Source organism: Crinia signifera, chromosome 19 (assembly GCF_055691185.1).
Source record: "Crinia signifera chromosome 19, ASM5569118v1, whole genome shotgun sequence".
Taxonomy (NCBI): Eukaryota; Metazoa; Chordata; class Amphibia; order Anura; family Myobatrachidae; genus Crinia; species Crinia signifera.
Window position 1 is genome coordinate 15,934,860 of NC_139226.1, and position 12,666 is coordinate 15,947,525.

Genomic DNA, 12,666 nt, shown 5'->3' on the forward strand with positions numbered 1-12,666 from the left:
TAATCTATGGTCCCAAAGAGAACTGCAGATACACAGACTGACAGGCGCACCCACCCACACTAACACACACCCCCACAGACACACATGAATGTACGCTGGGACAGCAGAAATGTTTGTCCTGAACTCATAGAGATCCTGAATATTTAATGCCTGCAATTGTTCCGAGCAGCGTGTCTCAGGATCCTCCCTCCTCCCATCCCAGCACCCGGAGCTCCCACTACATCAGTCTGTCCCCACAGTCAGTATAGATGCAGCTATACAGCCTCATGATGGGATCTCTGATCGTTGTAACCTGCATCCTCCTAACTCTCGCATCTATGGGTGAGTCAATGTCTCCTGGGTACCAGGAAGCTCTCAGGTACCCAGCATCTTCTGTATATACTGTGTGTGCTGTATATATTTAGGAAATGATGCTCCCACTCCTGTCCTTTCCTGTATCTATTAGATATATGCAGTACAGCAATACATGCCTGCATATTGTTGTAGTGATGCTGCAAACTGTAATTGTGATGTACTGGTATATGGGACATTTGGTTACTAGCAGTTTTCTTATTGGTGGTGCTCAGTCCTATCTGTGTGATACCCCATCATATATACATATTACCCCCCGAACCACAGTTCTGCATTGTACGTTATCCTGGTGATGAGAATGTCTGAGCTGCGCTGCTGTGTCCTCCCTGCAGATGTCTCAGTCCTCCGCATAGGAGGCTGGATGTCTGCAGTGATCTGCAACCACAGACTGCAGCAAACGCAGGGACCTTAATACACTCTCTGCATATACACAGCTGGCACTGGGAGCAGTGTACTCACAGCCTGGGGGTGACTGGAAGGACTCAGCGACATCATAGATATAATTATACATGATATGACTACAGTAACAGAGGAGTGTGCTGGAGATTTACTGCTGACTGCAGCATTTGCACACACACACACACACACACAACCACACAAACACACACACACACCACACACACACACACACACACACCATACACACACACACACACACACACACACACACACACACACACACACACACACACACCACACACAGACATCCTATCTTTCTATAACTATTTCTCTCTATCTGTCTATCTATCTATCTATCTATCTATCTATCTATCTATCTATCTATTTCTCTCTCTCTCTTTCTCTCTCTCTCTCTCTCTCTCTCTCTCTCTCTATCTATCTATCCTATTTTTCTATTTCTATCTCTCTATCTATCTATCTATCTATCTATCTATCTATCTATCTTTGTATCTGTCTATTATCTATTTCTATCTCTGTATCTATGTACATTATCTATCTATCTATCTATCTATCTATCTATCTATCTATCTATCTATCTATCTATCTATCTATCTATCTATCTATCTATCTATCTATTATCTATTCTCTCTCTTTCTCTCTCTCTCTTTCTCTCCCTCTCTATACAGTATCTATCTATCTATCTATCTATCTATCTATCTATCTATCTATCTATCTATCTATCTATCTATCTATTCTCTCTCTCTCTCTCTCTTTCTCTCTCTCCCTCTCTATACAGTATCTATCTATCTATCTATCTGGCTAGCCATGACCAAAGGAGCAAAGATGAAACTTGCTCCTACTGTATCTATCTATCTATCTATCTATCTATCTATCTATCTATCTATCTATCTATCTATCTATCTATTCTCTCTCTCTCTCTCTCTCTCTTTCTCTCTCTCCCTCTCTATACAGTATCTATCTATCTATCTATCTATCTATCTATCTATCTATTATCTATTCTTCCATAATATCCTTTAATCGGGAAAACCTATCATTTAGGTAAATTCATGTTTGTGTGTGTATGTACTGTATGTATATACATATATATATATATATATATATATATATATATATATATATGTATGAATGTATGTATATACATTGTATGTAAGCATACTGTACATGCCTATTATTCACATAGTGCATGCTCCTCATGTACTGTATACACAAATACACACACAGATCTATAATATTTTCATTATTTGTTTTGTCATTATGATATGTAATGCTGTAAAGTTTGCATTGAACTGGCCACACCCATTTAATGATTTAGGAGACACTCCCCTAGTGGCCAAAATTAGAGTTACAGCACAGACCAGCTAGCACACAACAGCTGACAAAAGGCCTGATTCAGAGGCCACCTGGCTAAACGCCAGCCCGCCTCCCCTCTCTCTAACATGCGAGGGGATGTATTCCCTAACAATGCAATGGATCCTCCTCATCAAGTAATACAAAGATTATTTAGACTTTAGGTTCAGGGGAAAATATGGAAATATTCCTCACACTCACACACTCTTCGGCACCTAATAAATGTACTACATGGGTGTGTTACCCATTTTGAAAGGAGGTATTATGGTGGCATGATATCCTCCTAATATTTATTATTATGTACCATTGGCTTATGTGGAGTTTGCAGCACTGCAGTGAAAAATGATTGATTTTCTTGGGCACTCTTTCAACCCTTGTCAGGAATCCTTGGCTATTAACATTATATTCTTTTAATGCCTTTTCTCTTCTCATTTGCTGCAAAACAGACTTTTTAAATGTGTATAGTTTTCTAAATCAATGAATTCAATTAATCAAATATTTTCAATCAATTAAAAAATCAATCAATCATCACAGAAAACTTTACTTGCCTGCTACTACCTACTCCACCTTAATTTCATGTACTGCTCTAGAGCCTCTTCTTGTGAAAACATTCTTTCTATGGTGTCAATTTTATCAAGCTGCCATCCTGTCTGCCACCTGCTGTCCCACAATGTTTTATAAATATGCTATATTCTTATTCTTTTTTTTTTTTTTTGTTAAATAGGATTTTCGTTCGTTAAAGGAGCCCATACATGATCCTTTGTGGACCGGCGGCTCCGTTCTGTACTATGCGATGCGCGCTCCAGCGTATCACATAGTATGGTACAAAAAGTATGTGCTGCACATACTTTTTGTACTAGGTACACATCGGATCGGATCGCAGTGCATGCACAATGCATGCACAAGGCATGCGATCCGATACGATATGTACTTTAAAAGTACTTTAAAAGTACAAAACGGACCGGCAAAACGGAGCGTGTATAGGCTCCTTCAGTTATAACAAATACAGCAATAAAACAGACATATCAAGGTGACAAAAACTCAAAGTCCAACAGTGCTTGAAAATGAGGAGTAACCAACAGGGAACACAACCAGAATAACCCCCATTATGTAGTTAGTGCCGGTTTCTGGGAAAACCAATCTGTGCTGGATGAAGGAGTTTGAATAAACAGTGTAATGGTTAGCATTACTGCCTCACAGAGATGAGGTCATGGGTTCGATTCCCACCATGGCCCTAACCAGGGCCGGACTGGCCATCTGGCCCTTCTGGCAAAAGCCAGAAGGGCCGATGGCCAGGTCGGCCGAATTTTTCCCAGCTCGAGTGGGCACTTAATTAGCATAGTTGTTTCATGACGCGATTGAGCGGCGCGGGAGAGGGGAGTGTAGAGCCGCACTGCTCTGTAATTCCCGCCTTAGAAAGTGAGAGATTTGGGAAGAAATCTCCTGTTTTGTTAAAGCGGCAATCATTTACACTGCAAAACCAGTTTGATTTTGAGGTGTAGATGATTGCCGCTTTAAAAAAACTGGAGATTTCTTCCCAAATCTCTCACTTTCTGAATCTCTCATCCTATTAAATCTCACCCGTAAGATTTGATGGTAGATAAGAAGCACTTGGCCCATCTAGTCTGACCCTTTTTTAAACATGTTACCTCAAACCATATGTGATCCTTATTTTTTTGTAAGGATATCAATATGCCTATCCCAAGAATGTTTAAATTGCTCTACTGTATTTGCCTCTACCACCTCTGATGGGAGGCTATTCCACTTATCTACTACTCTTTCCGTGAAGTAATTCTTCCTTTACATTTCCCCTGAATCTTCCTCCCTGTAGTGTCAGTGCATGTCCTCGTGTTCTGTTGCTCCTCTTCCTGTGAAGAATATCTTCAAAGTTTATTTAACAGTCTGCGATGTGGGATAGTGTCAAAAGCCTTATTAAAGTCTAGATAAGCTACATCTACAGCCCCACCTTGATCTATTACTTTAGTCACCCAGTCAGAAAAGTCAATAAGATTTGTTTGACATGATCTACCCCCAATAAATCCATTCTGTTTCGGATCCTGCAAGTTGCTGGTTTTGAGATATTCTAAAACTCTTTGTTTTCATAAATTTACCTACTACTGATGTAAAGGTCACTTGTCGATAGTTGCTTACCTCTTCCTTGCTTCCACTTTTGTGCAGTGGGACTACATTTGCTGTTTTCCAGTTCTCTGGGATTACTCCAGTAGCTAGTGACTGGTTGAATAATTATGGTAATGTTTTACCAGCTATCCTTTAAGCTCTTTTAGTATCCTTGGATGTATCCCATCTGGCCCCATTGATTTATCCACTTTCAGTTTTGAGAGTTCTGTTAGGATTTTTTCCTCTGTAAATGAACTATTACTATACAAGTATAGACTATACAGTAATTGCATCTTAACTGTGGACCCTCCCCCTCTCTTTTAGCAGTGAATACTGAGCAGAAATAATTATTAATATGATCTGCTATTACATTGTCCCTCTCAAGAAAACTTCCACTCTCTGTCTTTAGTTTTATTATTCCACTTTTTGTTTTTCTCCTTTCACTTATATACCTAAAAAAAGTTTTCCCCCCTTTACCCACTGACTGGGCCATTTTCTCCTCAGCCTTTGCTTTTGCACATCTGATTACCTTCTCAGCCTCCTTCTGTCTAACAAGATACACCACTTTGTCCTCATTATTCTGCGTCTGCTTATATTTCCTAAAGGCCAACTTTTTTGCTTTCACAATACTTGCTACTTCCGCAAACCACACTGGCTTCCTTTTCCTTGTGTTTTTCCTAAATCTTTTGACACAAAGTTATGTTGCTTTTAGAATTGCACTTTTGAATTTTTCCCACTTCTCCTGCACTCCACTATGCCAAAGAATCCCTTACAGAGTTTCCCATCTCTACAAAATCAGCCTTCCTAAAATCTAACACCTTTGTTTTTGTGATTCTTCCTGCAGCTGCATTTCTGTGCAAGTGCATACGCCCACAGCCTGTGAATGGATGTTTATGTTAAAAGTCCATTTCCAGCCCGTGCAAGCGTGTGCGGCGTGCCAGGGAAGGGGGGGGGGGGGCGGTTTTACCGGTACAAATTTGAAGCCTTGCAAATCAACCAGAATAACCCCCATTATGTAGTTTGTGCCGGTTTCTGGGAAAACCAATCTGTGCTGGATGAAGGAGTTTGAATAAACAGTGTAATGGTTAGCATTACTGCCTCACAGAGCTGAGGTCATGGGTTCGATTCCCACCATGGCCCTAACCAGGGCCGGACTGGCCATCTGGCCCTTCTGGCAAAAGCCAGAAGGGCCGATGGCCAGGTCGGCCGAATTTTTCCCAGCTCGAGTGGGCACTTAATTAGCATAGTTGTTTCATGACGCGATTGAGCGGCGCGGGAGAGGGGAGTGTAGAGCCGCACTGCTCTGTAATTCCCGCCTCAGTGGAAGGAGGATGTGGGGCTTGTCATGATGTGACTAAGTGGCGCGGGAGAGGGGAGTATAGAGCCGCGCTGCTCTGGAATCCCCGACTAAGTGGGAGGAGGAGGCGGGGCTTGTCGCAGTGTCAGGCAATGCCCCTGCCTCCTGACAGACCTGCAGCCCATCCAGCTCTCCACTTCCCCAGCCCTCTGTGTCCTTCCGACTGGACCGAGGTCTCATAGGTGAGAAGGGGCAGTTCCTGTGTTTATGTGCATATGGGGCTTTTTTTCAGGTACTCTTTACCTAGAAGGGCGCCCATCGCGGCCATCGCGGGCATCGCATGCACTAAAAATTTTGCATGCAATGCGACCGACGCGATGACCGCAATTTCCACTAGGGAACAATGTTAAATGTCCCAATTGACCCGATTTCCCATAGGGAACAATGTTAAATGTCCCAATTGACCCGATTTTCCATAGGGAACAATGTTAAATGGCCCACAGAGGCCAAATAGGCACCCTGAAGTGTGAAATGTCCCCCCCAATTGTTAACGCCACCCCACGATCAACGTGAACCCGAAGCGTGGCGAGCGCAGCGAGCCCGCGAGGATCAGCGGTACGCGTCCTCCGACCTTTTCATACCCCCACTATCCACGTCGGCGTGGAGTTGAGAATAGAAAGTGTGGCGAGCACAGCGAGCCACCGAGCCCTAAGCGTGGCGAGCGCAGCGAGGTATACGCGTCCCCTCGCGGGCTTCACAGGTGTCCGCGTCCCCTCGCGGGGCTCGCTGCACTCGCCACGCTACGGGCGCGGTGGCTCGCTGCGCTCGCCACACTTTCTATTCTCAACTCCACGCCGACGTGGATAGTGGGGGTATGAAAAGGTCGTAGGACGCGTACCGCCGCCCCTCGCGAGCTCGCTGCGCTCGCCACCCTTCGGGTTGACGTTGATCATGGGGTGGCGTTAACAATTGTGGGGGCCATTTTACACTTAAGGGTCCCTATTTGGCCTCTGTGGGCCATTTAACATTGTTCCCTATGGACAATCGGGTCAATTGGGACATTTAACATTGTTCCCTATGGGAAATCGGGTCAATTGGGACATTTAACATTGTTCCCTATGGGAAATCGCGGTCATCGCGTCGGTCGCATCGCATGCGATTTTTTGGTCGCATGCGATGCGACCAACGCAATTTTTTTTCCCTTACGATGCCCACGATCAAAATCGTGGGCGCCCTTCTAGGTAAAGAGTACCTTTTTTCATATTTAGACTAATATGGACATATGTGGCTGTGTGTATATAGCCATGTGTGTATACACGTATGTGTGTTGTGTGTGTGTGTATAGGCATGTGTGTAGCATGTATGTGTGAATACGGCTGTGTGTACAAATGTTGGTGGATGTGCATATGTGGCTGTGTGTATACATGTGTTCTATTTGTATGGGGCTGTGTCCTGGTATATGTGTGTGTGTTTGTGTGTTTCCATGAGACCACGCCCTCTTTTTGCCGCGTGGCTTTGCCGCGCAAGGGTCCCGCCTGCTTTAGGTGGGCCTGTTTGATCAATATGCCAGGGCCAATTTTGGATCCCAGTCCGGCCTGGCCCTAACTGGCCCTGGAGTTTGTATATTCTCCCCGTACTTGTGTGGGTTTCCTCCAGGTACTACGGTTTCCTCCCACAATCCAAAAATATACTGGTAGGTTATTTGGCTCCTAACAAAATTAACCCTATAATGTCTGTGTGTGCGTGTACATGTGGTAGGGAACATAGATTGTAAGCTCCACTGGGGACTGATGTGAATGTTCAATTATTCTCTGTAAAGCGCTGCGGAATATGTGTGCGCTATATAAGAAACTGTTAATAAATAAATAAATAATAATAACATTTATTGAAGACGGGTGTTGGTCTATAAGGAGAGACCACGAGTAGTCTTGGGGAGCGTGAGACAGTGCCTATACTCTGTGCTAAGTTCAGGGAGACCTGCTTGACTCAAAAATTCCCCACCCTGTATAAGAGCATCAGGAAGTGCCTGATATAAAGAGGCAAAAAACATAAGGAATGTCTAATTAATGCGATCTGGGCCTGGCCTGAGCGTTCCCTGTGCTGTGCGAATAGCAGCTGCAGAACTTCTCAATAAATTTGCCAATTATGTCCTAGGACAATTTCCGCATCAAAATATTTATTGTTTTGAGAGGCCAGTAGCATTTGATCATGTCCAGTACAGAGTATTGTATACAGCCCCTAATTCTAGATGACTCGCAATGCTGCGAATTACGAAGCCTTGCGAGTCCACCAATGGCTGCCCGCCCTTCCCGAACCCCCGTAGGCATGCGAATGGTTGATTTGCATAATCCCCCCCCCACACACACACACACACACACAAACTCACACAAACCAAAACCTGTGAGAGTGGTTTGGCCCAAACAGGAAAAGAAAACAAAAAAACACATTTCACCCTGCAGCCAATAATTAGATATGCAAAGTTCTTTTTATAAACTATTATTATAGGTAGAGTTCCTAATTATCAGTGTTTGGCACCACATGTAGTACACTCCCATCGTTCAGCAATGTGTGAAATGTATGGTGCAAAGTCCAGAGTAGAGCTTCGTACTACTCCATGTACCAGAAGAAGTATCTGTGGGACATGTCCAATACTTAAATAACCCTTATCCCAGAACACAATCACAGATTACACCCTCAGCACATGTGTGTGATTCACGCTTCCTTACATAATAATATATAACTTATTTAGCCTCATGTAATTATAAGTAATAAACCCAATTAAGCAATGTTAACTATATACAGTACTTGCCAAGCAGTGATACCTTCCTTTAAGGAGAGTTAATTATATAGAAGCACAGTGGCAAATTCAGTGGGGGAAGGGCACCAAGGTTTCGACATTGACACAAAAAAGGTAAACAAAAATGCATGTTTGTCTTTTCAGGTGTCTATACCTCCCAACAGTCCCGATTTCAGCGGGACAGTCCCGATTATCAGGACCTGTCCCGCTGTCCCTCCCGCGGCCGGCAGTGTCCCGCGGTGAGGGGGGGCTGTTGGGATTCCCCCCTGTCGGCTGCTAAGCAGCGGGGAATAAACGTCTATTCCCGTAGCCAGGGGGCTGGGGGCATGGCTCCATAGCGTCAAAGAGCCTCTGGGTCATGCCCCCATAGCGTCAAAATGGGGGCGTGGCGTGGCCACACGTCAAAATGGGGCGTGGCCTCGCGGGAGAGCCGCGAGTATAGGCCACGCCCCAAATTAGGATGAGGGAAGCAGCTGCTTCCCTCATCCGACTCCTCCAAAGTTGGGAGGTATGGGTGTTGACATTTTTCTCTTATCGACCTTTTGTCAATGCCGACATTGTTCATGTTGACCTTTTAGTGTCGACCTGATGACTGCCTACTAAGACACTGTAGACCCTTTAAACCATAACCATCTAGCCCTTGGGTAGTTTAGCCCAGTGGATCTCAACCTCGGTCCTCAAGGACCCCCAACAGTGCTCGTTTTCCAGGTCACCCAGCAGGTGCACAGGTGCACTCATTACTCACATAATTTTAAAAAGATCACAGGTGGAGATTATTATTTAACCTGTGATTCTGTGTGGAGACCTGGAAAATGGGCACTGATGAGGGTCCTGGAGGACTGAGGTTGAGAACCACTGGTCTAACCCTTAACAACACATTGCTAATGAGCGATTCCGTCTTTACATTGGTAAGTGGGGAGAACTCACTGACTTTGAGTGTAGAGAGTGAATGCGTACTGGGACATCCTACACATTCCCACAAACTCTCTCTTCCTCAGCCTTACCCTCTGCCTCTCCCCTATGTCACTATTTTCCCATCACCCTCTCTCACCTATCACCCTCTGCCTCTCCCCTATGTCACTATTTTCCCAACACCCTCGCTCACCTATCACCCTCTGCCTCTCCCCTATGTCACAATTTTCCCATCACACTCTCTCACCTATCACCCTCAGCCTCTCCCCTATGTCACTATTTTCCCATCACCCTCTCTCACCTATCACCCTCTGCCTCGCCCCTATGTCCCTATTTTCCCATCACCCTCTCTCACCTATAACCCTCCGCCTCTCCCCTGTCACGATTTTCCCATCACCCTCTCTCACCTATCACCCTCTGCCTCTCCCCTATGTCACTATTTTCCCATCACCCTAGAAACATAGAAACATAGAATTTGACGGCAGATAAGAACCACTTGGCCCATCTAGTCTGCCCCTTTTTTTAAACATGTTACCTCAAACCATATTTGATCCTTATTTTTTTGTAAGGATATCAATATGCTTATCCCAAGCATGTTTAAATTGTACTACTGTATTTGCGTCTACCACCTCTGTTGGGAGGCTATTCCACTTATCTACTACTCTTTCTGTGAAAAAATTCTTCCTCGCATTTCCCCTGAATCTTCCTCCCTCTAGTTTCAGTGCATGTCCTCGTGTTCTGTTGCTCCTCTTCCTGTGAAGAATGTCTCCCACCTGTACCTTGTTAAAGCCCTTGATATATTTGAAAGTTTCTATCATGTCCCCCCTTTCCCTTCTCTGCTCTAAAGTATACATATTAAGATCTTTTAGTCTTTCCTGGTACGTTTTGTGATGTAGGCCATGCACCATTTTAGTTGCTCTTCTTTGTACAGTCTCTAATGTATTTATATCCTTCTGGAGATATGGCCTCCAGAACTGAACACAATACTCTAGGTGAGGTCGTACCAATGACCTATACAGTGGCATTATTACTTCTTTCTTTCTACTGCTGATACCTCTCCCTATGCAACCAAGCATCTGACTTGCCTTCTTCATTGCTTTGTTACATTGCCTACCTGCTTTTAAGTCCCCTGAAATGGTGACACCTAGATCCCTCTCTTCCTCAGTAGTTTCCATTATAGTGCCATTTATACTATATTGAGTCTTTGGATTTCTGAGACCCAAGTGCATGATTTTGCATTTTTTGGCATTAAACTTTAGTTGCCATTCTCTTGACCATTTCTCTAATCTGCCTAGATCCTCAATCATTTGTTTTACCCCTCCTGGTGTGTCTACCCTGTTGCATACCTTTGTGTCATCTGCAAAAAGGCACATTTTACCCTCAATTCCATTAGCAATATCACCAATAAAGATATTAAAAAGCACCGGTCCAAGTACAGATCCCTGGGGTACTCCACTTGTAACCTTTCCCTCCTTTGACTGTACTCCATTTACTACAACTCTCTGTTTTCTGTCCTGCAACCACGCTCTTATCCATTCAACTATCTTAGAATCCAATCCCAAGCTTTCAAGTTTATTTAACAGTCTGCGATGTGGGACAGTGTCAAAAGCTTTACTAAAGTCTAGATAAGCTACATCTACAGCCCCACCTTGATCTATTACTTTAGTCACCCAGTCAAAAAAGTCAATAAGATTTGTTTGACATGATCTTCCCCCAGTAAACCCATGCTGTTTTGGATCCTGTAAATTGCTGGTTTTGAGATATTCTACAACTCTTTGTTTTAAGAGTGTTTCCATCAATTTCCCTAATACTGATGTAAGGCTCACTGGTCGATAGTTGCTTACCTCTTCCTTGCTTCCACTTTTGTGCAGTGGGACTACATTCGCTGTTTTCCAGTCCTCTGGGATTACTCCAGTAGCTAGTGACTGGTTGAATAATTCTGTTATTGGTTTTACCAGCTCCCCTTTAAGCTCTTTTAGTATCCTTGGATGTATCCCATCTGGCCCCATTGATTTATCCACTTTCAGTTTTGAGAGTTCTGTGAGGACTTTCTCCTCTGTAAATGTACTTATCTCTCCCTCAGTTTTCTGACTATACTTGCAACTTAACTGTGGCCCCTTCCCCTCTCTTTCAGCAGTGAATACTGAGCAGAAATAATTATTAATATTATCTGCTATTACATTGTCCCCCTCAAGAAAACTTCCACTCTCTGTCTTCAGTCTAATTATTCCACTTTTTGTTTTTCTCCTTTCACTTATATACCTAAAAAAAGTTTTCCCCCCTTTACCCACTGACTGGGCCATTTTCTCTTCAGCCTGTGCTTTTGCACATCTGATTACCTTCTTAGCCTCCTTCTGTCTAACAAGATACACCTCTTTGTCCTCATTCTTCTGCGTCTGCTTAAATTTCTTAAAGGCCAACTTTTTTGCTTTCACAATACTTGCTACTTCTTTTGCAAACCACAATGGCTTTCTTTTTCTTGTGTTTTTCCTTACTCTTTTGACACAAAGTTCTGTTGCTTTTAGAATTGCACTTTTTAATTTTTCCCACTTATCCTGCACTCCTTCCACGTTCTTCCACTCTGCCAAAGAATCCCTTACAGAGTTTCCCATCTCTACAAAATCAGCCTTCCTAAAATCTAACACCTTTGTTTTTGTGTGCGATGAGTCAGTCTCTGTCTTTATTTTGAACCATACTGCTTGATGGTCACTGGATCCCAGATTTTCACCCACATTTATGTCAGATATTCTGTCACCATTTGTAAGTATTAAGTCTAATATTGCGTCCTTACGAGTGGGCTCCCTCACCAATTGCTGGAGGGATGCTCCTTGCAAGGAATTCAGCATGTCCCTACTTCTGGTGGAACTTGCAACAGGCAGCTCCCAGTTTACATCAGGTAGATTAAAGTCTCCCATGATTATCACCTCTCCTTTTAATGCCATTTTATTGATGTCCTGCAATAGGCTCTTGTCTAGTTCCTCTTCCTGACCTGGAGGTCTGTAGATCACCCCTATACGAAGAATCGCCTTCTCCCCTGTTTCTATGGTCACCCAAAGGGCCTCCGTTTTTTCTTCAATACTTTGTATTAAGGTAGTCTTTATATATTTTTTCACATATATTGCAACCCCTCCTCCAATTTTTCCCATTCTGTCCTTCCTAAATAAAGTATATCCTGGTATAGCTATGTCCCAGTCATGATTTTCATTGCACCATGTCTCTGTAATAGCCACAATATCCAGTTCATCCCTTGTCATTATTGCAATTAGTTCTGGGATTTTATTTCCTAAGCTCCTAGCATTTGCACACATAGCTCTTAAAGTTGTGTTTGTGCTTCTCCTGCTGCTAGCTTCTCTCATCTATCACCCTCTGCATCTCCCCTATGTCCCTATTTTCCCATCACTCCCTCTCACCTATCACCCTCTGC

The 12,666-nt window shown here is 43.6% G+C and overlaps 1 protein-coding gene across 2 annotated transcripts in view; it reads left to right on the plus strand.

Moving 5' to 3' along the window:
- LOC146042184 (phospholipase A2 inhibitor and Ly6/PLAUR domain-containing protein-like) overlaps positions 1-12,666 on the plus strand; it is a 43,769-nt gene that overhangs the window by 7,077 nt on the left and 24,026 nt on the right. The window contains exon 1 of one of the 2 annotated variants that reach the window (XM_083162110.1): positions 5-321. The exons of the other annotated variant lie outside the window; for it this stretch is intronic. Coding sequence (XP_083018236.1) covers positions 249-321 — 73 coding nt within the window. The 5' untranslated portion in view covers positions 5-248. Of the gene's footprint in view, positions 1-4; positions 322-12,666 lie in introns of those variants that run through there. 2 annotated transcript variants of the gene reach the window in all.